This window comes from Myotis davidii, unplaced genomic scaffold (genome assembly GCF_000327345.1).
Source record: "Myotis davidii unplaced genomic scaffold, ASM32734v1 scaffold575, whole genome shotgun sequence".
Lineage (NCBI taxonomy): Eukaryota > Metazoa > Chordata > Mammalia > Chiroptera > Vespertilionidae > Myotis > Myotis davidii.
Window position 1 is genome coordinate 4,264,292 of NW_006290306.1, and position 23,047 is coordinate 4,287,338.

Here is a 23,047-nt window from a genome sequence, read left to right on the forward strand (position 1 = left end):
AATGGTGTTTTTCACAGACCTAGAAAAAACTCTCCAAAACTTCATATGGAATAATAAAAGATCCCAAATAGCTGCAGCAATCCTGAGAAAGAATAACAAAGTTGGAGGGATCACAATGCCAGATATCAAGTTATATTACAAAGCCACTGTTCTCAAAACTGTGTGGTGCTGGCATAAGAGCAGACATATAGACCAATGGAACAGAACAGAGAACCCAGAAACTGACCCAAGCCATTACCTAGTATGCTCAATTAATATTTGACAAAAGAGGCAAGAGCATACAATGGAATCAAGGCAGTTTCTTCAATAAATGGTATTGGAAAAATTGGTCAGATACATGCAAAAATATGAAACTAGGCCACCAAGTTACACCATACACAAAAATAAACTTATATTGGATAAAGGACTTAAAGGTAAGATGGAAGACCATTTTTTAATTTTATTTTAATATTGTTTCATAAATATCAAAGCTCTTGAGGTTTTATATAAATATTATTGCTTATCCTATATAATAAAAGGGTAATATGCAAATAGAACGGCAGAACAACCAATCAAAGCGTAATATGCTAATGATATGCTAAGGCTGCTCAATTGCTCTCTATGATGTGCACTGACCACTAGGGGACAGATGCTCCAAAGGGTAGGTTAGCTTGCTGCTGGGTTCTGGCCAAATGGGACTGAGCAAGATGGGCCAGACATGCCCTGGAGCCTTCCTGCCCCCTCCTCTGCCCGATAGTGTACGGGTGGGGTCTCTCAGCATGGCCTGTGTCTTCTCACAATCCAGGACCCCTCTGGGGATGTCCCTAGGCCTGGCCAGCGTTCAGGGCCTATGGGGTTTTCCTTCCCTTGGTTGTTGGCAGCTGGTCCCCCCACCCCCACTGCCACTGCTTGCCATCTGTGCAGCGCTGTCCCCCTTCCCTGCCATTGGTCACCTCCCTCTGCAAGCAACAGGCATGGGGTGGGATCACTTGGCTGGCCTGTGCCTGGCTGTAGGGTCGCTGCCCTCACAGTCCTGGATTTGGAGAGCCGGTTTTGGCCCGATCCCTGTAGGCCACCCGGGGGGGGGAGGGGTGAGTGGAGAGGGACCTGTGCATGAATTTGTGCACCAGGCCTCTAGTATTAAATATTTTCTCAACTGGATTCTCATTAACAGCCAGGCTAATGCTTTATGGATAGCCCAACCATGCCTATGCACTAACTCCAGGTCTAATGCTCCCATTACCTTTAACTTGTATGCTTAAGATCTGCACAGGTAATGAGAAATCTCAATAAAGTCATTATGCATGACAACAATGTGGCATCTTTGCTTTTTACCCTAAAGTCAGCAGAGGCTGGGAATGGCCCAAATCAAAGTCAAAGCAAATGTCTACTATGCTGGGCTGAAAAGCCATTTGTGTGACTTGGAAAGCAACTGAACAAGGTTACCTTTCTGGGGTCGTTGCATTTTTTACTGAAGTCTAGCAAACATACAGAAAAGCGCCCAAATCAAAAGTGCACAGTCCAGAGCCAGTTTTAATGATGAAATCTTTCAAACTTACAGAGAAAAGCTAGTTGACAGGCACATGAACTTTCTACAATGTTAATTAAAAATGGAAAACTATCATAATTAAGTTTACAAATTGACTATTATATTAAAACTTGATAAAAATGGGGGTGGAGAGAGAAAGGGATAGACTTAAAAAGAGAATGTATAAATTAATGTAATTTGGATATTTATAAAAGTTTCATAATAAAAACTATATTTTACTGAGCACCTAATAAGTCTAATTCTTTAATAAAAACTATATTTTACTGAGCACCTAATAAGTTCAATTCCTAGGTGGAACTTATATATATCATCTTATTTAATCCTAACTATACCTATGGAGTAGGCATCATATTACCATGTTACAGAGTAGAAAGCCAAAGTACTAAAGTTAAGTAACTAGCCCAATCACACTGTAAGTGAAAAAACTGAGATTAAAATTCAGTTCTATTCCAAAGCTCTGGCTCCTAATTATAATGTTCAATTAACAAATGGAACTCAATAATCTGCTTATCAAAACTCACTGCCATTTATAAGTTCCCCTCTACCCCCACAAATGAAAACAGACTTTATGGTTAATTATCAGAAAAATCTATTAATATATTAAATCACATCATGACAACAAGTCAAAAGGTCACAAAGTAAAAGAAATACTTGTAGTAGTTTGATAAAATTCAAAATTTGTTCTATCTGAGAAATGTTTAAAACTTGGTAATATCTCATAGCATACTTAAATCATGTCCACTGAAATTGGACATAAAATAAAGGTGCTCACAATCTACCTTATTATTTATTGCTAGTCTGAAAATTCTGACAAATGTTATAAGATAAAAATCAGAAATAAGAGGTCTGATTTTTAGAAGGAGAGAAACAATAATTGCTTGCAGTCAAACATATTAGGTCTCTAGAGAATCCTGGAGAATTAATTGAAAACCTATTAGTATTCACAAGGCAGTTCAATAAAGAGATTGGATGCAAGATAAACATACAAAAATCAATAGCTTTCCTGTAGATCAGTGATAACTAGCTAGAAGGTATAATGGAAAATATTGAAAAGCTCACTAGGTTTGTGTTTTTCAATCATTATCTATAGAAGTCAACAATCCACTTTTTGGGAAAGGGTTCTTTTTACTATATTTTAAAAAGTTGCAATAATAGTTGTGATCTTTATAAGGTCAGACATTACTTTTCTTCAATAAATTACTTTATGTTTCTCTAGGAGAAAAAAGAAAAGATCTAATAATGAACTTTCAAAAAGAGTTTCAGTATAATTGCTAAAATGATAGTGCAGAGCTCTGGCTATTATCAAGTACCCATTTAAAAATTATTAAAATAGTTATAGCTACAACATTTTGTGAATGAGAATCCCAGAACCCTCATGAAGGTTAGAATAAATTATGTACTTGGGCTTGTTTTAGCTGGGAACAGTCACCATTTTTGCCCTGTGAAATATAACTTCCTAAAAGTAAGACCATTTGAGACCCTCAGGTTGTGTTTCAGACCTTTTTTTAAAAGATGTTTTTCTTTCATTCATGTACATAATATTCTTTTCTCTATCAACATGAGGTGTTTTCTTTAAAAATCAACACACTTTTATATTGTTTTAATGTAGCCCTTCATTATTGCTAATTTTAGACTCTGGGATACAAAAAACAGAGAAGTAGTTCCTAAAGAAAATGCTATAAATGGAAACCTGAATGTTCAAATATTATTTTCACCTGCACTTCTTTGCTGATACCTCAGTTAGAGACACAGAGTAATGAAATCTCAATTTTTCCCATTAGCTAATTAGCACCTTCACATCTTAAGTACTGGAAGCATTCTACTGTTAATTACCTACAAGTCCTCTCTCAAAAATCAGAGGAGTTGCTTGTTTTTTTCCTTATGCCTAGGCTTATATAACACTAAAAACAAAACAAAAAAAAAAAAAACCTGTAAAATATTCTTATAAATGCACAGGCTAAATGTTACAAAATGGAGTGCTCTAACAGCTCAAGGTGAGTTCAGTCAACTCGTGCCCTAGTATTGATCTCTTATTTCTCCCAACACTTTTCTTCTAATCCTCTCCATAATTACATGAACTGCTTGAGCTTTCTTGAAGCTGTCAATTCCTCTTGCATCCATTTTCAAATGGCCAGCGGAGAAGCTGTCTGGGCACTAGATCAAACTGTCAATGTTCCCCACTTGGCAATTGACAACCCTCTTGAAGTCTCCTGGCACATCTGTCAAGGGCCTCCTAGCGTTCTTCAAAACTCTCCCCCCTTGGAAGAGAGCAAGAAGGGTGGAGGAGCCAGAATGGTATTGATCTGTTCTTTTAACATGGTAATTTGCCTGGGGGCTGCTTCAGTCATTGCCAAGCTGGACACTTGAAAAGGGAACTGTTTTTCAAAGTGGGGAGGTCTTTTTCAAACACTTAAAAACTGAAAACAAATGAATCTAAGCATCAAGTTCACAGCGCAATGTGAACGAGGTTGGCCAAATAGAAATGGGAGAGCTAATATACAGAAAAGTGGCTTAAAATTAATTGATGATAACAAGATGTCTGAGAGTTTGAAATATATTTTAAACTTTTAAAGGCTACATGTGCATCATAACCAATTAGAAAGTAGCCTACTGAGTTACATTAATCTTAGAAGAGAAAAATTAAGACTGATATAATTAACTAATGTAAAACATTAATAACATTGATATTGATGAATGCTTGGACATCTCCATAAATGATGAAAATGGAAAATAAAATCGATTGCTCGTTTAATTATACCTCTAACTGGCAACACACCATGAAGGCTAGACGAGAAAAAAAGGGGAGGGGAGGTAACACACCATTTTTAAACTATCTTTGTCTACCCTTTTGTTATCAGTTTATTTCACCAATGAAACATACAGTACAGATAAGACTACAAGATATAATTAACTAGATAAAAATTATAAAGTATTACAATCTTAAGTTGGTAAAATTAATTAATCAAAAGCAATGATTTGTTCATAATTTTCAGGCCATGTATTTCTGGGGATATATTGTTAGTTGTAAATGAAAATTAAAAAAAACATAAAAGGGAAGGCAGCGCTCATAATGAAGGATCTATGGTGGGAAGCAAGAGCTGGGAAACTTGGCATCTTAAATCAGGGAAGTTCTTATGGACAAAGGCTCTGGAGAAAAGCATTCCTGTCTGAGCTGCGTCTTAACTGAGCCTGAAGTTGGCCCATATTTACCTGCCATGGTATTATGGGAGGAAATCAGTATTCTGTTAACCTCTGACCCCTGGGATCTGAAGCAGACAAAGGACCAATCTGGAGCCCTGGGAGAAGACAGCCAAATGTCAAACAGCAGGAAGGCAATTGTTAGCGAAACATTTGGCTTGGGCACAGCCAGCCTCATTGGGGCAAACTGCTATTCACAGAAACAAGCCATGAAGAGATAACGGCATAAAATATGGACAAAATGGCACCTTTTTTGCCTTGCTTCTAAATTATTAGCTTTATGGGACTTCATGCTGAACAGTATGAAAAAAAATCCAATTTGCTTTGAAGCGCATTAGTCTGTCTCACATCCTAATTATTGTTTACATTGCCATTTGCCTTCTATTAAGAATTGAATAATTACCCAGCACTTCATAGTTTAAAAATACAAGCAAACAGGATTATCTGGGTAATTAAGACACTGTACCATAGCTTTGTACTGCTGAGGAAAATATCTGCACACATAGGGGAAATGATAATTATCAATCAACTTACTTCAAATGGTATTTTAAGGATTTTGGGCAATTTGAGATCTGTAACTTATTAAGAAGAGGTTAGTAAGATCACCTTTAAGAAGTGTGGGTCTGTTTAAATCCATCCTCAGAAACAAGAGCCAGATAAACAGCTGAATTTTCTCATCCACTAATGACACCAGAGAATGTACCAAGTACAGAGCCTTCTGCTGTTCTTTAATCCTAATAATCCATCCCAAATGGACTTTGAACAGCATCATCAAACTTTGTCAGACCATGTGGAGCTAAACAAAACTCTTCCACATTTAGATGTTGTCTTTCCTGACCCTGCCTCCACTTAATTACACTCGAAGTCTGGCTATGCCCATTTTCTGCCCTGTGAAATTAGCTTGAACTCAAAACTAATTGAACTTCAAAAACATTTCATGCAAAGTCCTCTTCTTCTAGTTTATAGAATACATATGATCATGGTCTTCTGTTTTCAAGCAGAGAGGGCGATGTTTCTCGGGTAAGAAATGCAGTGTGCTTGTGTTTCTACTTTAGGGGAATACAGCAAAGGTTAAAGGAAATTTGCAAACACTGGGTAGGAGGGGAAGACAGGAATTCAATCTGAAGTGAATGCACATATGGAATAAGGAACAGAATTATAATAACATACCTTTGAAAGACATTTGCCTGGGATAAGTGAAAATATCCCAGATTTCAATGGTGATTCTAGTTATGAAGACTGATGTGTTCATCTATAGATATAGAAACCAATGGGGAAAATACCAATGATGGTTTGTAGATTCTACACTTTCAATATATATTTGTTGAAAGAATGTGTGGGAAAAAAGGGGGCACCACATACTAAACCTGACAAGGTAAGAGGTAACCACATAGGTCCGAACATAAAAATTCCTAATTAAAAGCAGGTCATATCGGGTAATTATATCCTAGGCCTGTAGCTTTCTTAACAAAGACTAATCTTTAATTTACCTTAAGTGAGCCTGTCTATTGCCTTTTTTTGCATCTAAGATAACATACCTTTGAAATCTCCTTTTTCAGATCCCTCAGGGCACACCCATAGTACCAGAGTACCAGACCACAGAAGGGCTCATTGTTACCTTGTTCTGAATATACTATCTCTATGTGCTGTAATGTTGATGATTAACTATCCTGTACCTACCAATGTAAGAAGTATGTTTCTTTATTTTGTCTTTTAATTTAATCCCAGAGATTCCCCCACTTTGCTTTCTCCCACTCCCTTAATCTACCACCAATGAATTTCATGGAACCCTCTTTAGATTGCCTCCTTTGATTCTAATGCATAAACTAAGCGGCAGAACTGCCATTCTCCAGAGCATTTTTCTCATTGTGTTGAGATTTTGCTTCCCAGCAATTGTCATCAATTTGGCTCAAATAAACTCATAAAAATTCTCTACAGGTTTGGATGTTTCTTATATCAAGAAATGGACTCAAGCCTGCTAGTAACCTAAAGCCTATTTTTGGAACTTCCTGAGATCTGACAATTCTTTTGCAAAGAATTTGATCTTTTTACTTTACAATGTTTTTTAAGCCCTTTGTTGGGACACTTCTAAACATTCCTAGCATAATCTGAATAGTGTCATCTCCTCCCTCCCACCTCAGAAAGAACAGCAAGATTCCAGCTGAAGCTGTCACTACACAGGCAAGCCAAGGGATTCACCAACTGCTAAGTTTCTTTCCAAAGGTCAAAATGAAATGAGCAGCGGGAGTCTGGTTGTTTTGCATGGGGCAAGGGGCTGGGGAGTGACAACCAGCCACATCAGGGCGGTAGAGGGCGGGTAGGGTTTACACAAAGAGTCCTGTGCAAATAGTCCACTCTCCACCCCAACCCCCCCAATCTCTGGAAGCATTCAAATCAAAACCGAATTAATTTGCATGGCATCTAAATCATTGGGTTCTGCATAAACAGAAGGAGATTTTGGCTGTCGTTTCCAAAGGAAGCTCTCAGTGCCATTGTGAAAGGGAGAAATGGGTGTGCTGTTTTGCATGAGGGCGAATACAGAATATGCAAATGAGGAATCTGCTGCCTGGAAAAGCAACCCTAAGCAGACAGCTGAGGACCAGCATTCACCCAGAAAATGCTTGGTGTCTCCAAAGAGAGTTGTAAGGGGTACCAACACAATTGTTCCCAGAAAGCCAAAATAGACCTGAATATTTATAAAATGTAAAATGTCCATTTAGTCATGGGACTATTAATTACCCTCCAGATCATGGGACCCAGTGACCTCACCTGCTCTCCTCCCCAAAACAGCTCTGAGGTACCAGCTGCAAGGGGATATGAGAAAGGTTTTATGCCCTAAGTGAAAAAGATACAGTCTCTCAGGGTCTTGGAGACAGCTGGGGCCTTCTTTAATCATTCCTTCTCACAAGCACAAAAAACTAAAGAGAGAACTGAGCCATGTTATTGGACACAGATAAACAGTTTTTAAAAAGCCAAGAGCTATAAATTGCTGTCTAATTTTATAGAAACATCGAAAAGGTTGAATAAATAAAACAGCACATTTCTAAGCTACCTAAATCTCTCAGATTTGGAAATAGTTTTCAGAGCTTTCTTATTTCATTTCAATTTTTAATGTGTTTGCAGCAAGACTGTAGCACACTTTATTACCTCCCAGAGAAACTAACAGGCTGATGGACCACTGCTGTAGTTCTCAAATTTTTGGATCTTGAAACCGCTTTACACTCTTAAATATATTGAGGAGACCAAAGAGCTTTTGTTTACATGAGTTAAAGTTATAGATATGTAGCATTGTAAACTGAAACTAAAAATATCTGTAAATAATTATTTATTGATTAATATAAAAATACTGGTAATAAACTCCTTATATGAGAACACAAATAACATTTTAATGAAAAAAGATTATATTTCGCAGAATAAAAGAAATTAGTGGCAAGAATGTTATTATTTTCTTTCTTCCTTTATTTACAAATCTCTTTATTCCCTGGCTTACTAGTAGACAACTAGATTCTCATTTTTGCTTCTGTATTCAATTTGATATCACACATTGGGTAGCCTCTGGAAAACCTGCTCATGAGAGAAGGAAAGGGAAAGGGCAGATAACATCATATTATTGTTAAAGAAAGTTTTCACCTTGCAAACCCCATGAAAGGGTCTTGGGGAACCCAGCTGGAACACACTTTGAGAACCACTGCACCACTGCAATTACTTGGGGAAGAGAGAATCGATATAGACAAGCTTAGCCACTTTATACCATCCCCTAGCCTTGCTTATATGTCACTATTGCTCCTCCAAAACACAAAACTCCTCTATTCTGCACCTAAATAAACTGCTTTTCTTGTTGAACAGATACTGATCAAATAGTCCATATTGTCACCACATTTCTATATAACAATAAAATTCACAATAATTATTTCCATGTACTAAGCGTTTAATGACTCTAGGCACTAGGCTAACCCTTCACTGTATGCATACATGTTTATATGTGTGTGTCATACATAATCACATACTATTACCATCAGTTTGCTAACTTGAGATCAGGGGGCTTATAAGTATCCATGACCATACATCTGGGTAAGTAGCACAACTAGAAACTAAACTCAAGTCTCAAACAGAAAGGCAGGGCATAGCCATTTGGTACTAAAATAACTAGATGTTCACACATGTGTTGCAGAGATTTCTGAACTTTCATTCAGGCACAGAGAGGATTCATAAACATGATGTAAATACTTAAGACCCAATTGAAGTAGGAATTATAAACAAGGACCTCTTGAATACATTAGTCACATGCAAAGATTCTGATATATCATGTTGACTCCATGAAACATTACTCCACCAAATAAATGTTTAATATGAAACAGGCCACAATTCCTTATGCATTTATTTATTCATTCACTCAATGAACATTTCATGAGCCCCCAGTATGTTCCATAATAGTCGCTGGTGTTACTTGTCTAGTTATAATTGACTGCACTCCTCCACTTACATTCTCAGGATACAGAAGTTTTACTGAATTCACTTGCCCAAGATAAAGCCAGAAAAATAATAAAGCAAGCTTAATCATTCAGCATCTTAACGCAAATATAAAGATATGATTTACAAATTAAAGTGTTTGTTTAAAAATATTACCAGGAAAAACTAAGATAGCCTAAACATCTACCAATAAGTGAAAAAATAAAGTATGATATTTTCTCTATAGAATTTTAATCATCAATTATGAAGAACGAAGGAAAGTTATATTCTCTAATGGGATAGTCAAGCATCCTAAAATCAAAACAACTAAGAGAATAATTCCACTTGTTATTTTTTTTTAAATAAATGCATAAAGATATACTTGGGTTACTTGTCAAATTGTGAAAAGTGGTAACTCATAAAAAATTTGAGTAAGCCCTAGCCGGCTTGGCTCAGTGGATAGAGCGTGGACCTTCAGACCGAAGGGTCCCAGGTTTGATTCCGGTCAAGGGCACATACCTTGGTTGCAGGCTCCTTTCTGGCCCAGGCCATGGTTAGGGTGCATGCAGGAGGCAAACCAATCTATGTGATTCTCTCACATTGATATTTCTCTCTGTCTTTCCTTCTCTTCTACTCTTTCTAAAAAGATCAATGGAAACAATATCCTTAGGAGAGGATTAACAAAAAGAAGAACTTGAAAAAGTTTGAGTAAGAATTAAGGATGCAGTTCTTTAGTAATGTTAAATTCATCAATTAAAAACAAAACACACACACACCACACCCTTAAGCAGCAAAGTTCAATGATGTGAAAGTCAAACATATCACAATGGCCTCTGTTTTGCACAGTGGTAGCTGGAAAGCTATTTAATCAGTCTTTTTCCTAAAGCATCAAGTGTTAAAAAAGAATTATGTCTTAATTTGTTTTTTGAAAGGTGCAGGGAAGCTCAGTTAGACTAAAATAAATCATCAAATCCTAAATAGCATAGTCAAAAATCCCTAACTGAGATAATGCCTGTGTGATGCTTTGGTGAACCCAAAATAGAGACCATTGCCTCACTCACACTAAAAAAGAAGCTGGGTCACATGAAGCAGGAGAAATAAAAAAGCACAACAGAAAAAAAAAGACAATAATTAAACTCTGTTCTTCTCGTATATAAAGAATTGCATCTTTCAATCATCATAGCCACAGCCATGCTTCAAAGCCAGGATAAAGGCAGCCATGCGATTCAAGCAATTGATTCTTAAAGACACGATTCAAAGGTAAAAGAAAACAGTGTCTCTTCTGAATTATATTTTAAATGCTTTCTTTTCAGTACTTCTTTCTCCTAAGGTTCTTAGGAAAACAAAGTCATCATGATGTTTTTTGTAACCACAGCGCTCTTTTCAGAGGACAAATTTGAAATATTTCTATTTCACAGCCACCAAAGCATTTGTCTTGTTCTTTCTCAAAAGAGCTTTTAACAAGATACCTTTTGTTGATATAAAGGCATCATATATATATATATATATACATATATATATATATATGTAATGATATATAATATAGATCCTAGAGATGTATGACCACAAACTATTTATGCAAAAGTGTATATTTCAGCAAGGCTGGATTTCTACCTGGCTGAATTCTGTCACAGTTGTGATCACTTCCTTGTCCTTAAGAGTGACTCTAATAAAGTTTTCTTTTTATTAGTTTCATTTTTCTATATATTCTCTGAAAATATTGCTTATTAATATTTCACAAAGAGTAAATCTGTAACTTTTATTTTTCAGCTTTTTAATTAAGCAAAAAATAAGTTCATAAAGAATCCTTTCCTGTCTGCCTTCTGCTTAATATTTCTGAGGGAAGGAAAACAGCCCTGTGAAACATCTGGCAGATGCCCTCACCGAGGGGAATGGCTGTGTGTGTTGGGGAGAGGGGGTGCCTGATGTGATTTTATTTCTTTTTCTGACCATGTGAGGTGGATGGGTGACTAGACTAACTCAAATACTTTCTCATCCTCTGCACCCAATCACGAGGCAAGTTCAAACAACTGCACCCTTCTCCTGAAGAGGGCAGATGAGCGACCAACACTCTTTGTTGTCCTGCTGAGACTGAGCCAAATCACTTCAGAAAATGGTATTCAGGAGCACAATGAACTTGCGGCTGCTTCAGAGGGCAAGCCCACCATCACCCGGCCACCGGACACTTTTGAGGCAGCTCTTCACGTCTCCATTAGCATGTACCGCTTGGAAGTAAGAACTCTAAGAGGAAGTGTAGTTCTGTCCCCAGTCCCTTGAGGACTCTGGCAGATGACCAGGGTTAGACTGAAACAACAGCACACCCCAGGCCCCCACCCGCCTGACCCATTTTTGGCCAGGGATCCTTTGTCAAACATTTAAGATCTTAATCAATCTTCACTCTGACCTCTCAGACCCTGAGGAAGATGGATGAGGAAGTAGGTGACCTTTCACCTGGTCTTCTATTTGTCCTGCCACAGTATACCCATTGGAGAGACAATTGGGGAGGAACCTGCTGCCAGAGTTCTGAAGCCTTGCCAATTCTCCATTATATCCCTTCTTAAGCTCTCTTCACACCTCCTCTTTCTTGTCCCACCCCCTAATCACTTTTCTCTCACTCAAAGGAAAGTTCTCTTTCCTTCAGGGAAAACAAAGACAACAAAACAACAACAACAACAAAAAACCCTGACACTCTCCAAATATCATTTGCAATATGAAGTGTGAAAATGGACATTATTCTTTGTTAGGGCAAGGGCAATGCCTTCTCTCTTTAGCCTTGACTTCTAAGAGTGACTGGGAGATGAATACCCTTTTATTACTTCAGCTCGACACCTTTAAAAGTCATCAGCTATGACTTGGGAAGAGCAGAAGGATTTAAAAAAATGCTAGCATTTACATCAGTTTCATACTTTATGATCTACAAGGTGATTTTTACCAATCTAACAACACCATGTCCTCATGGCAAGTCAGGAAGATGGTATAATTATTATCAACCCATTTTATAGATAAACAAACCATGGCTCAGAGGGCCTAAAAAACATGCTCAAGGTCATACAGCTAAGTGACCAAATTGAGACACATTTCCTTGTCTTGGTGTTCCTTCAGCTCCACTTGGATGTTTCTCTGACACCCCGGTAATGATGTCAAGGACGGAGACAACCATTTTTATTACTCCTAAGACTTTTGCAGTCTTTAAAAAGTCTCACTCAAGTTTGGAATTTTAAGAATCCTTTGTCATTCAAGTTTTTCCTTTCTTCCTAAATTCATCAGAGATTCTTACTAGTAGAATCAAAAACAACAAAAAAGCAACAAAGTGCAAGGTTTTGTGCAAAACAAGTATCTTCTTAAAGAGTTAATCACTTTATTTTTTAAAACTTTTTGAAATATATATTTTTATTGGTTTCAGAGAAGTAGGGAGAGGAGAGATAGAAACATCAATGATGAGACAGAATCATTGATCAGGTGCCTCTTGCATGCCCCCTACTGGGGATCAAACCTGCAACCCGGGCATGTGCCCTTGACTGGAATAGGAACCTGGAACCCTCCAGTCTGCAGGCCAGTGTTCTATCCACTGAGCCAAACCAGCTAGGGCGAGTTAGTCACTTTATGCTTAGCAAAGGAAATACATGAAGAGCAGGTGTGGAAATACCAAAGATTCTCAAAAATGACTCAACCAATCTTCCCATTCCATTAAATATCTGACCCTGTGTTGAGAACAGTTTGCTCAGAAATGAACTAGACCTAAAACTTGGAGCCCCTCCCCTCCCATGAACTACATGATTAATTAGAGTCCCAAGATTATTTCCATAAAACAAACCACTAACTTGTTCAATTGACTTTACATTCATTTCCCCCTCCATCTTTTTCTCTTTTCCTTCTAATTTGGGTTGTAAAACTGTCAAGGAGTTTCACAGTGAAGCAACCTATGAATTATTGGGCTCTGTGACAATTGAAAATCAATGACATTAATACCGAGAGATTCTAATGCCAGCCATGTGACCATTTGAGCAGGAAATGGAAGACAATATATATTTTAAATATATATAAAAATCTCGACATGTGAAGATGTGCATATTCTGTCTTAGAAAAATAGAAAAGGCAGAATAATTTACTCTAAAATGTGATGTGGTGTCATCACCCAGTTCATTTCACTATTCCTTCTATGATTATTATAATTCACATGCCAATAATAATGCACTCATATACTTTCTAAAATTGGTATTAGAATATACTTCACAGTTTCACTTTGGTACAGGTTATCTTATAGTTGCTGAGTCAACAGCAAACAAAATGGCAAAAGCTGCCTTTAAATCCCAACTTACAAATTTTCTAATTTTGTAAATTTACCTTTTCACACTAGGTCAACAGAAAGGGTAGTCAGCCTTTATTCTGTTTTATTTACAATGAAGTTAAAAGACATTCATTGTTAGCTACTCCAAAAAATAACTGCAAGCAAATCAAGAATGACACTTTAGAAATGTATAAACTATGAAACCATAACTCTATGACACCAAATTATCAAAACTGTAATTTTTCTAGGTTATTATAGTTGATTTCCAGTCCGTCGAGTGGATTGCCCCATACATAGTTAATCCCACCGTGTCATTAAGATGGTTGAAATGCCAGACAAATTGTTTGGCAGGCAGTTATTTCAGGCTCTTTAATCACCAAATCAGGTGAACCATGGGCAATCCAGTCTACAGCTCAACAATCACCCCGAGAAAAGATTAATCTGATCTGTTGCCTAGATGGGACCAGAGTTACACTCTTTAGTACTAATCATAATGAGATTGGCAGCAGCAAACTATTGATAACCACTAAAAATAAATACCAAGCAAAAATAAAAACCTTGGATAACTGATCTTTTTAAAGCCTTAAGCTACACATGACATGAGCAATCCATATACAAATGAATTACTCTCATCCCTTACTCAGAAACAAGGCTTTTTTAAAAAAAAATAAAAATAACTTTAAAAAATCCTCAGTATTCTAACAGAAAAGGGGACATAAGGGAAGAAGGAACTGCATACACTCTATTTTAGATGAGGAAAAAAAAAACACTTTAGTAATATGCTGCATAGAAATTAACATGACAAAAACATCAAGATTTCTTCAAACACTCAATAACCAAATGGATCACAATTTAATATCGCCTCTGACCACAGATGAAATAAGAAGACTCTTGCTAGTTCCTTATCACCTCCTGGGGGGAAAGAAAGGTCTTTCATCAAGATTAATTTCTCTTAGGGACCCTGGCGATGGGTGCTCAGTGGAACAAATGCACTCGAAACACTGTCACTTCAAAAGACAGGGGACACTGGACATTCCCCACACAGCTTGAGAGATTTGAAACAACACAATTCATATTTCACATGTAAATTGTTTATGTACATATACACACAACCAGAGATATTTACCATTTTTACCAAGTCTCTACTATGGCTTGAACATCTGCCCACCCTCTTTAAAGAAGGATCCATCAATCTCATTTCTTCAGCTTGATCATTTACATTTCCGAGGGCACATCAAGCCTGTTCAGATCTAAGTGCCCGATAGCAAATATGCTTGGCCTTCTGCTGATTATGGCAGCATCATTTACGTTGTCAGGATCAGAACCGGCCCAGCCTTGCCACCTGGAGCTACAGCACTTACTCATTAGACCCCTCTGTCCCACCACATCCCACAGGGGCTGCTAATTACTGGCTCTACTCCATTCAGTCGCCTTTCTGATTTAATTATGTGCACTGAGCCCTAATGAAAAGGACAATATGGCTCGTCTTACCTTGGCATTCTCCATTCCGCTCCTCATGCCCGGCATTGCAGAGGCAGTTGCCAATGGGTACCAGCCATTCACCATCTGCCCCGCAGTACATTTTTGGCACATCCTTCTCTTCTGAGTTGTTGACACAGGAGCCGCGGACTTCCACCAGAGAGGACGTATCAGCCCCCGTGATGGTGTCTGGAAACTGGGCCAGATTGCGCACGGTGAGCGGGCACTTCTTGTAGAACACGCGGACGGACACCAGGGCAATGCAGGCGCCCACGTCCTGAAAAGCCAGGTAAAAGCCCTTTTTGCTCAGTGGCCCCACATCTCGGACCTCGGTGTTCAGCTTCATGATTCGGTCGCCGATGTCCACTTGGGTGAAGCTCTCATCAGCCGCGATGGTGTCGATCTTGGCAAACTGGCTCTCTCGGATAAAACGCTCCTTGTCGTTGTCCGATTCATAGTAGTACAGGTTAAACGTCTCCTTGCAAGTCCCCATGACGCCTGGAAGACTATTGCAGTCCCTCAAGGTGAACTTGATCTCAATGTACACCCTTTGAGCCCCTTCTCGGGTGATCCAGTCAGTTCGGAGCCAGTTATTCTGGCTGGGTTCCATCACGTTGCACACTTGGTAGGTTCGGATGGGTGTATTTTTTTCATCCATAATACTCACTTCCTCCCACTGCAAAGATCCGAAGAAAACGTATCAATCACAACGTTTCATCACACAAGGATCTGTCAACCCTATTTTACTCTCATACAACTTCAATTATTATTACTTTTTTTTCAAAACTACTGAACACCAGTCCTCATGGATAAAGCCTGTTATGGAGAAGACAAGACAGTATTTTACTGCAGAAGTATTTTTGCTTTTTGAAAATTGTTTCATTCCTTTGCCTTTAATCCAGAGGCAATGGTGGATTTATTACTTGGGAGTTCTCAGCAGTTCCTTGTGGTGGTCTAACAACCTCAATTTCACCTATTACAACAGCTACAATTTCAAGTGGCAACAGTTCAAATTTACTCATAAATGAAAAACTAGTATGTGTATTGTTTCAACAACTGAACAGAGACCTGCAAATTAAGAGCAGGAAGAGGAAAGCTTGCCAAAGGAAGACAATTATCAGTTAATTAGTGGTGCTCCTGTCAGAACTTTGCTCTCTAATACCTAAAAAAATGTCAGTGGCTTTTTTTTTCTTTTCTTTTGGCACTGTCACTACTCTTTAAAGGGGGAAAGAAAATCTCACCATTCTGGTTTTGGTAATCCTGGGAAGACAGAGAGTAAACTTTCTGGTTGGATTTCTCAAATATGCTGTCATTGGTAATGGTAGGACACTTTTCAAGAGCATGCATTCAATTAAATGTTTATATTGTTCTTATTTTTAAAACATATGCACATCAGTAAACAAGAACAATACACACTTTGCTTCTAAATACTCTGAGGGTATTGAAAGCAAAACTGTAAGTAGCATTTGTGATTAAAAGCTCAAGAAATTTAAAAAGGATGGTTAGAGTTGCAATCTACGTCCTAACAAAGATTCTCATAGTGGACAGTCTGAATTCACTATGACTAAAGTGGTCATTTCACTCTCGCCTTTAAAAAAATAACCCTAAAAGAAGCAAGATTGTTTGGGGGGGTCCTACAGAGCTCTTCATTAATATCTGCAGTGATACACTTATGTAGATCTGGTATAAGTCAGCTTAAATATCTAACACATGAATATAATTAAAAGAAAAAAAGAGTTTAAGAAATGTATATTGTATAATAGCTCCACTTAAGCCTCCATCCAAAAATATGAGTACATAGAATCATACTGTATCTTTTAACGAGTTTACCATCTGTGCATTGAAGAACTGTTAATGGATGGAAATGTTACTATATGAAGGGCCATAATGCATACAATTCTCTATCCCTTTCATCTACTACCATTATGAAAGTTGGAAGTGGGAGGGACAAGTACCCTGTCATGATTAAAATTTCTTTTTACCCATTAATAAATCACCAGTAATTTACTTATTTGGGGAAATTCACATAAATGCAAAAATAGATCCCCATCTTCAAAAACAAAACAAAACAAAAAAACCTACTAAGCATGTTTCTCCTCTCAGAACAAAGAAAATATGGCAAAACACATTTATCAATGTAAATGAAAGTACATAGGGATAGCTCCACAAAATGTATACAGGATAATTCAGATGCACTGTGAATTCTCCAGCCTGAACTTGATTGTTTAAACACACTGATCAATTCACCAGAACAATGACAAATTTCCCCTTAGTTTTGTATTTTACAATCAATGCCAGAAACTCAATATACTCCTTTAAATGAGCACAGCCAAGAAATTAGGTTTTTGTTCTAATGTTGCCATCAGGAGCCATCATTTTCCATGATTTTCATGTTTAGTTTAGTTGTTCTGATGGAAAAACAGGAGACTGTATTGTCAAATAAGTTTTCCTTTTCTTTTTAAAAATAACAGCAACAACAATAAATAAAGGTCATTATTGGACAAAACTGTAATCCAAAGTTTCCAGCAAAGATGTCTCAAAATAATTGAAAGACTCAAATATACTCCCCCCCCCACTCAGCTAAAAAGAACTTTTGAAGCCAATCTATTCCTACTCAGTAGACTTCCAATTCATCTGTCACTCTAAGCCTGATAAATCCTCTTCAAATATAAAATCTAGAGATTAATTACATTTTATAATTTGGTACCTAATATCTCAATGGCTACTACCCTGGTATGTATTTTGGAAAGACTATTTTTCTTATGCACAAGGAAAATTTCATTTCTAACCCCTCACAATAATACTTAAATGCTACATACATAATATTTAAGGAAAGGAAAAAACTATTTCCACTCAGCCCATAAAAGTCTGGGTTTTATACAATAATCAGTATGCATAATATTATTTTTTTAAAAGACTTCAAGACAACCAAGAAAAGTTGTGTGTCTAGAAAAAGTGACCAGGTGCTTTTTCAGCAATTCGGGGGCTGGGGGTAGGGTGTGGAGTCTACAGCATATTAAATTGCAGTAAAAGCTTTCCAGAAACTAGATAGACCATAGACTGTACTAAAAAAAAAAAAAAAAAAAAGTGTCACTCCTTGCTTTTAATAGGTCCGTGTATATTTAGTGTTAACAAGTCAGATCCAAAGTCATACTTGATGCATTCTCTCTTCAAGCTTAAGAGAAACTAGTAAGAAAAAATAGGCTTATTAAAAATTTTTAATGCAAGTACTGATACCTCCCATCCTCAATTGAGCATACAGTTCTAATACATTCAACCTACAGAGCAATAGCTCTAGTGTAGCATGGGAAAGTCTTCCTGAATCAGTGACCTTTCCAGGGTATAGGATTAACAAGAGTCTGACTCTCACAAGATAAAGCTGTACCTTTCTTCGCATTCAAAGGATGAGGGCAATTGCCTGCAATCAGCGGTGAATACAGCCTGTCTACACTGCCAGAAGCCTGCCAATCATTCTCTCTCCCTTTAAAAAAAATGGTTTTGAGAGCAGACTGGAATTTTTCAGCAGAGACTCAACTAACTACAGTCAAGTTCAGGCAGAAAAAACAGGAAGGCAGGGCAATCTCCGTTTCATTTAAACGGATTATGAGAACTACTTTGGAAAAATCCTAAAATTCTCCATTTTCATGATTATTTCTTATCTTGTTTTTGAAACCCATCTTCTATAACAGTTTCTATGCATCGTTATTTTCTTTTCATCGTTTATTGCCTATGCAATGGTTGAAGCACCATAGTGGGTGCTGCCATTACAATTTGTGCCTGGTAGAGACTCAATCTTCCTTTCATCTCTATTGTTTTTAATCATTTGACTTAGTCATAGATTATAAAAAATGCAAAGGAGGGCTGATATGCTTAATTTTTTAAAAACCTGAGTGTTATGTCAGTTTGGCAGAAACCAGAGATACATATTGTACTGATTTTTTTTCCCCTCAAAACAAATTCATTTTGACCTGTGATTAAGGGGTAAGGTTGAGGTGAGAGAATGTGTCCATTGACCTGCTTCTAGTCTCTTAATCTTCCAATGGAGGCAGTGATGGCAAATTCTAGAAGAAATGAGCAGTGCATTCTCTCTCAAGCTTGTAATGCAGCCTCCCTAGCACCAAAGATCCAAGACTCCAAATACTTAAACATTTCACATTTAGCCCCAATGATGCTCAAGCTTTGATGCTTGCTGCATGTACTGTGCAGGGGGTACGAGTTCATAAGGCTTTCGGTGTGCAAGAGGGCAGCAGGTGCTTTAAGGTGGTCCTGCCAGCAAGGTAAGGAGTTCCTGCAGCTTAGCTTGTGCACAGAACTGAACCTGTGACTGGGACAAAGAGAAGGGCTTTCTCCCCAGTATCTTTATTTATTCATTTTCCTCACCTGGAAACAGGACAGTTGCTCTAACATGAACCCGGTCAGGACTTCATGGCCATCACAGTGACGTAGGCATCAATTCTAATTAGGTCTCCAGATTGCCTTTTTTGTTGGTATGTTAGTTTTAAATAGGCATCTAAGTCGATGCCTCTACTGATCTCCTAATTTTGAAAACCCTTTCTGCCCTTTTGGTTTCTAGTTCTACCATGACAGACCTATCCAAGGGGAGTATAGGATTTCTGCAACAAAGCGTAATTCACTTCATAGGCCATGGCGGAAATCTGACCCCCTCACCACAATCAACAAGAATCAAGCCATTAGGACTTTCAGAAAGTTGCTAATCACTCCTTTTTTACCCTTCGGAGCAGAGAGCCACTTGGAACTTACCCCTCCTTCCAGAGGGCTCGCTATCCACCCAAGTTCTCCCTGGACGGATCTGGAATCCAATAAGGTAACTACAAAAAGGAAAAGAAAAATAGATTAATTTCCAATTGCAAAAGCCAATACTACAAAAACCATTTGCCTGAGCGTTTCCATATGTGCTGAGGGTGCGCATATCCAACTCTGATCAAACCTAAACTTGGTCTCACTTATGTAAATAATCATTACTCACTTGATCTTCTCCCCTCTTTAAATCTGCAAGTTCTTATTTATTTAACTTGCTGAGCATTTAAAATTCCATCCCAGGACTCAGTTGATTCATTTTCTAAAAAGGATGAATAGAGAATCTCAAGTACAATTCAAAAAATAAATATATCTATGTAGGGCAGTTGCACTCCAGAGCAAAATCTGCATTCATCTCTGTCTGGTGTCTACTGGAGTTATTTGTTTTTACAAGTTTCAGATGACCGCATAACTCATCATCATGGTGACAGAGCCACAAGTGAATTCTATCTGAGAGTGCTCAAAGGGTCAGGAAAAGGCTCTCTCCCCGACCACTTTCCCCCCTCCATCACCAAATAAATCGGCCTTGGTGGTGGTATCCGCTGCTTTTTTAAATATCAAAGTTTCAAAGGGGGGTGAGGGGTGGGAGAGATGGCAGACGCGTAGAATTAGAATGCAAATGAACTGAATGATTCTCTTCCCCAGGTCTTTTAGAGGACAAACAGACTCCTCCTCCACCCAAGAGGAAATCACTGATGTGAATTTTAGGTATGCAGTAGAGTTAGTGTGCTAGTGTTACACCTAAGCGTGTGCATCGAAGATTAGGAATCGGAGCCCCGCCCAGGCAGGAGCAGGCCTAGGCACCTAGGACATTGAAAAGGACGCAGTCAATTCCTAACCTCCCTCTCCACGTTCTCTTTCCCACCGAGATCCGCAGGCCTGCGGGTCGAAAGGCCCATCTCAAAGGAACCACTGGGTTATTAATTTGATCGGCGAGGCTGGCTCCTCAGGCTGGGGGAGGGGTGGGAAGAGGAAGCCTTCCCCTTTGCTCTGGCGCACCCCAACTCTCCATCTCACCCCCAGGCCTCTGTATTCTGACCATGTCCCCTCTCATTTCACCACGAAGTCAAGGAGTTAAAATCTGCCTCTTTCTCCTGGTTTCCCCCAAAAGCCTGAATTCCTGGGATCTGTTAATTATTTTAAAGTGTAGAGCCTTCCCTGGGTCTCCCCCGCCCGGAGTTGCGCCCCCACCACCGGCCCCATTCTCTCTTCTGGGTCCCTAGAGAAAAGCCGCTACATCCATTTGGATTTATGTAAGGTGGATTAGGGACACAAAGGGAACAATAAGACCCAATTTACAAAAAAAGGGAGGGAGTAGAAAGGGAGGGTAAAAGGGAGAAAAGGAAACGTGATGGGAATAAAAAGCAACAAAATGAATTATTTTTTAAGGGGGAGGAGGAGTTTGAGAGGGGGTTGACTCCCCCTCCCCCCCTTTTTTTACATCAGCCGATGGCTCCATCCGCACCTTTTTGTGTCTAGGGCTCCCAAGTTTTGCTCTCAAAAGAAAAAGCAAGAAATGGGTGCAAAGAAATTCCCTGCATCTGGTGCAGTGAGGTCTTAGGGGACGTCCTAAGAAGCGCGCCAAGTAGCCAGCGGGACGCGGGATCCAGCTTCGGAGAAGAGAACTGACCCTGGGGACCAAGGAGCCGCAGGGGCCGAGACGGCACCTGGACCCGGGTTGGAAGGAGGGAGGAGAGAGGGAGGGTGAAAGAGCGCCCCTTTTCTCGCAAGCAGTGTCTGCCGGCAGGTGTGCGAATCTATCCGAGCCTTCGTCTGGCGAACTCTGGGTACCGGCTGCCCAGCCAAGGCTAAGTTGGGTTTTGGCTCCCTCCTTCGGAACAGGAAAAATGATAGATTGCACAGGGATGGAGGGACAGATCCGGAGAGATGGACGAATGAAGAGCTGGCTGGCTGGCTGGATGAATGGATGGATGGAATGGGGGAGGTGAGGGGTAGGGAGGGGTGAAAAAGTAGGCGAGACAGATGCAAGGCTAGATGAACGCAGGCTCGAGTGCAAGCATTCGCCGGAACACACGCGCTCACCAAGAGGGCACTCGCGCACAGAAACACAATCCTCCATCTCCACGCGGGCACCCACGCGCCACCAACACGCATTTGCCCTCGCGCGCATGCACACACGCACATGCACACACGCACACACACACACGCGCGCACACTCAACTCGCTTTTCTCTGAGATCATCAGAAACTACATGATCAACCCCCACCTCCCCAACACAGACACACAATCCTTCCAGCACGTCCGAACAGACGCGCCGAACACCGAGCGCCGAGACGGGTCCAGTCGGTTCCGCACGTTCTCCCCAAACTGACCCAGTGCACAGTTCTGGGGCAAAAAGCAAAAACTCGAGTCCGTTTAACTTGCCGGTGGGTTGCCCAGGTCTGCGGGGTGAGCTGAGGAGCGTGGGCCCCTTAGACCTGGGATCGCACCTCGGGGAGCCGGAGCCCAGCGAGAAGAAAGGTGACTGGCGCCGGATGCTAGAAATCAGGTCACCGGCAGCCGGGGAGCCGCACGTCTCTGCTGCGCAGCGGAGGCTCCGCAGCCCGGTCCCGGGAAGCGCAGGGCTCGGGAAACTTGGCAGAAACCACCGCTCGCACGGCTTCCCTAAGAGCCCGGGAGCACCCAGCCCTCTCCCGGCTCCAGGTTTCCGTTTTCCCGTCGACTGGGGCTGGGTGAGGGAGTGGTGGTAGCGAGGGCTTGGGCCACAGAATTATTATGTTTAATCCTAGCGTTGGCTCCCGTGTATCCCCTCGGGGCGCTTCCAACTGGCCTCGCGGCGGATGCTGACAAACTTTGTCCTTTTGCTACAAACTTGGGCAGTCTCGCCGCAAGCACGGGTCACCGCCCGGGTCAGGACACTCGGCCGCCCCGTACCCCCTCTTGGCGGATCCCCTCTCCCCGGCTCCTTTCTCTCGAGTCTGAGAGCACTGCTCACGCGGGGATCCCCGTCCTCTCCGCCCCCCACCCCCCAACACTCGCCGGCCTCACGCTCCCGAGGAAAAAAATCACCCGCGGATCGTCCCCTCTCTGTCCCCGACAGCAAAAAAGCCGCCCCACTCTTACCTTCGTTCGCGGGGTACACCCTGGAACCGGTGACAGCGTTGCAAGTCCCAAAGAGAAACGAAAAGAGGACGAAATAGAAAATCCCAGCCATGGTTCGCCGGTGCCAACGCTGCTCCTACCGCTTCTATCCCAGTGGAATAAATGCTTAAGTTAGGAGTGCAGCAGGCTGAAGACATTGCCAAGGGGGTGGGCCCGGCCCGTGA

General features: G+C 40.1%; 1 protein-coding gene across 5 annotated transcripts in view; it reads right to left on the minus strand.

Annotated features, from left to right (window-relative positions):
* The window catches only part of EPHA4 (EPH receptor A4), a 135,986-nt gene extending 112,948 nt beyond the window's left edge, over positions 1–23,038 (minus strand). For 2 of the 5 annotated variants that reach the window (XM_006763385.2, XM_006763386.2), the window contains exons 1-3: positions 22,845–23,034; positions 19,704–19,771; positions 14,955–15,618 (exon numbers count right to left, since the gene is read on the minus strand). In XM_006763385.2, the coding sequence (XP_006763448.1) occupies positions 14,955–15,618; positions 19,704–19,771; positions 22,845–22,935 (823 nt within the window). In that variant the 5' untranslated portion in view covers positions 22,936–23,034. Of the gene's footprint in view, positions 1–14,954; positions 15,619–19,703; positions 19,772–22,844 lie in introns of all 5 variants that reach the window. The other 3 variants (XM_006763387.2, XM_015563663.1, XM_015563662.1) reach the window with 3 other exon arrangements.
* Positions 23,039–23,047: the final 9 nt, after the last annotated feature.